A 1,410-nucleotide genomic window follows, 5' to 3' on the forward strand; every position below is an offset into this window, starting at 1 on the left:
GTGCAGGACATATGATATGCAAGGTACAAACAATGCAGGTGCTGGTTTTCTGTCTCCCGCCCGATCCCCCCTGAGCAATTTCTTACCCTATAGAAACTGCATATTTGCCTGGTTTTTCCGATCCTTTGCCCTTCCCGCCCGCCACTCCTTTTAAATTCTCAACCCCCCCCTCCCCACAATCTGTTTGAGGCGGTTTGCCGGTGGAGAAACTTTGGCTTCATTTAGTTCTGGCGCCCAAGAAATATATATATATATAAACCCAAAAAAAAAAAAAAAAAAAAAAAAAACCCCAAATCACATCAAAACGCCCAAGGTTTTTCCTATCTGAGTCCTGGCTCCAGGTACCAGTGTAAGTCTAAATAAAAGATTCATGTGTTACTCTGCTCTCGGGGTAACGATGTCATAGATGCAACTCTGCAGGAGTGGAACCTGCCCAAATCCAGGCCCGTGACGGGGATGCCTGCGACACTTCCCTAGTCTTGACGTTATCGGAACCCCATGTCTCTTTAGGCTGACCCGGCAACAAATATTTATATATATATATATATATATATATATATATTTATGTATATATATGTACATATTCTCCCGATCCTTCTCCCCTCTTCGTTCCTACCACGCTTATATATATAAGACATCAATCCATCTAATTCATATTGTGTAATTCGCGGGCATTTCTCATTTCAATCTGCCATTCATTATTGAAAAGGAGCAGACGACCAACATCCCCCATCCCCCAAGATGGGCAGTTACGAGGAGCCAATGGATCAGGAACTACAGACCAGAACAGCAAATCCAAGATCACAGCCAAGGCCGTGGAGAGAGACGCCTCTGGTTGAGTCTGAGCCACTGTCGAAGGCAGCAGGATGGTACGTATAGCCTCCACGTCTCTTCCACACCTCATTGTCGACTTTTCCCCCCCGCAGAATATGATGACAGTGTCCGTGGCCTTCTTCTTCCGATTGGTATCAAAAAGGGAGGTAGGGCTAACACAACAGAAAAAACAATAGCCGCATCTTCCTAAAGCTTGAGAATCTGCAACCAGGCGGGTCTTTCAAATCACGGTTAGTCATCCCCCCCCCCCCCCCCCCCCTCTCATATACTATCGTTTTTGGGATTTTGAAACCCCCCCAATCTTGGATGTGGATTCTGGGCAAAAAGAAACCCCCCCCCCCCCCCCCCTTCTTAAAGGAGCACAAGGGGGTGAACGGTGTTCTTGCAATTTTGCTATCCTCGTCCAAATAGAAAAAAGACCTACCCTCTTTTTTCCCTCTGACCGGGTACGAAGTAACTTGACCGAAACGCACTTCGAGCTCGAACTTCTCTCACTTGGTTATGGGGGGAATCTTATGGGTAATCATGACCGAAAAGATTTTTATAAGAAGTAAAAGCTAAAAAAGGGCTCATCCA

General features: G+C 45.9%; 1 protein-coding gene across 1 annotated transcript; it reads left to right on the forward strand.

The window, feature by feature from the left end:
* Positions 1 to 741: 741 nt before the first annotated feature.
* Positions 742 to 1,388, forward strand: PAAG_11161 (hypothetical protein; the record flags this gene model as incomplete). Its single annotated transcript, XM_015846858.1, has 3 exons — positions 742 to 869; positions 1,011 to 1,064; positions 1,289 to 1,388. 3 exons carry the CDS (start codon positions 742 to 744, stop codon positions 1,386 to 1,388), a joined length of 282 nt encoding a protein of 93 aa, XP_015703465.1.
* Positions 1,389 to 1,410: the final 22 nt, after the last annotated feature.

Source organism: Paracoccidioides lutzii, assembly GCF_000150705.2.
Source record: "Paracoccidioides lutzii Pb01 unplaced genomic scaffold supercont2.2, whole genome shotgun sequence".
In the NCBI taxonomy this organism is placed as follows: Eukaryota; Fungi; Ascomycota; class Eurotiomycetes; order Onygenales; family Ajellomycetaceae; genus Paracoccidioides; species Paracoccidioides lutzii.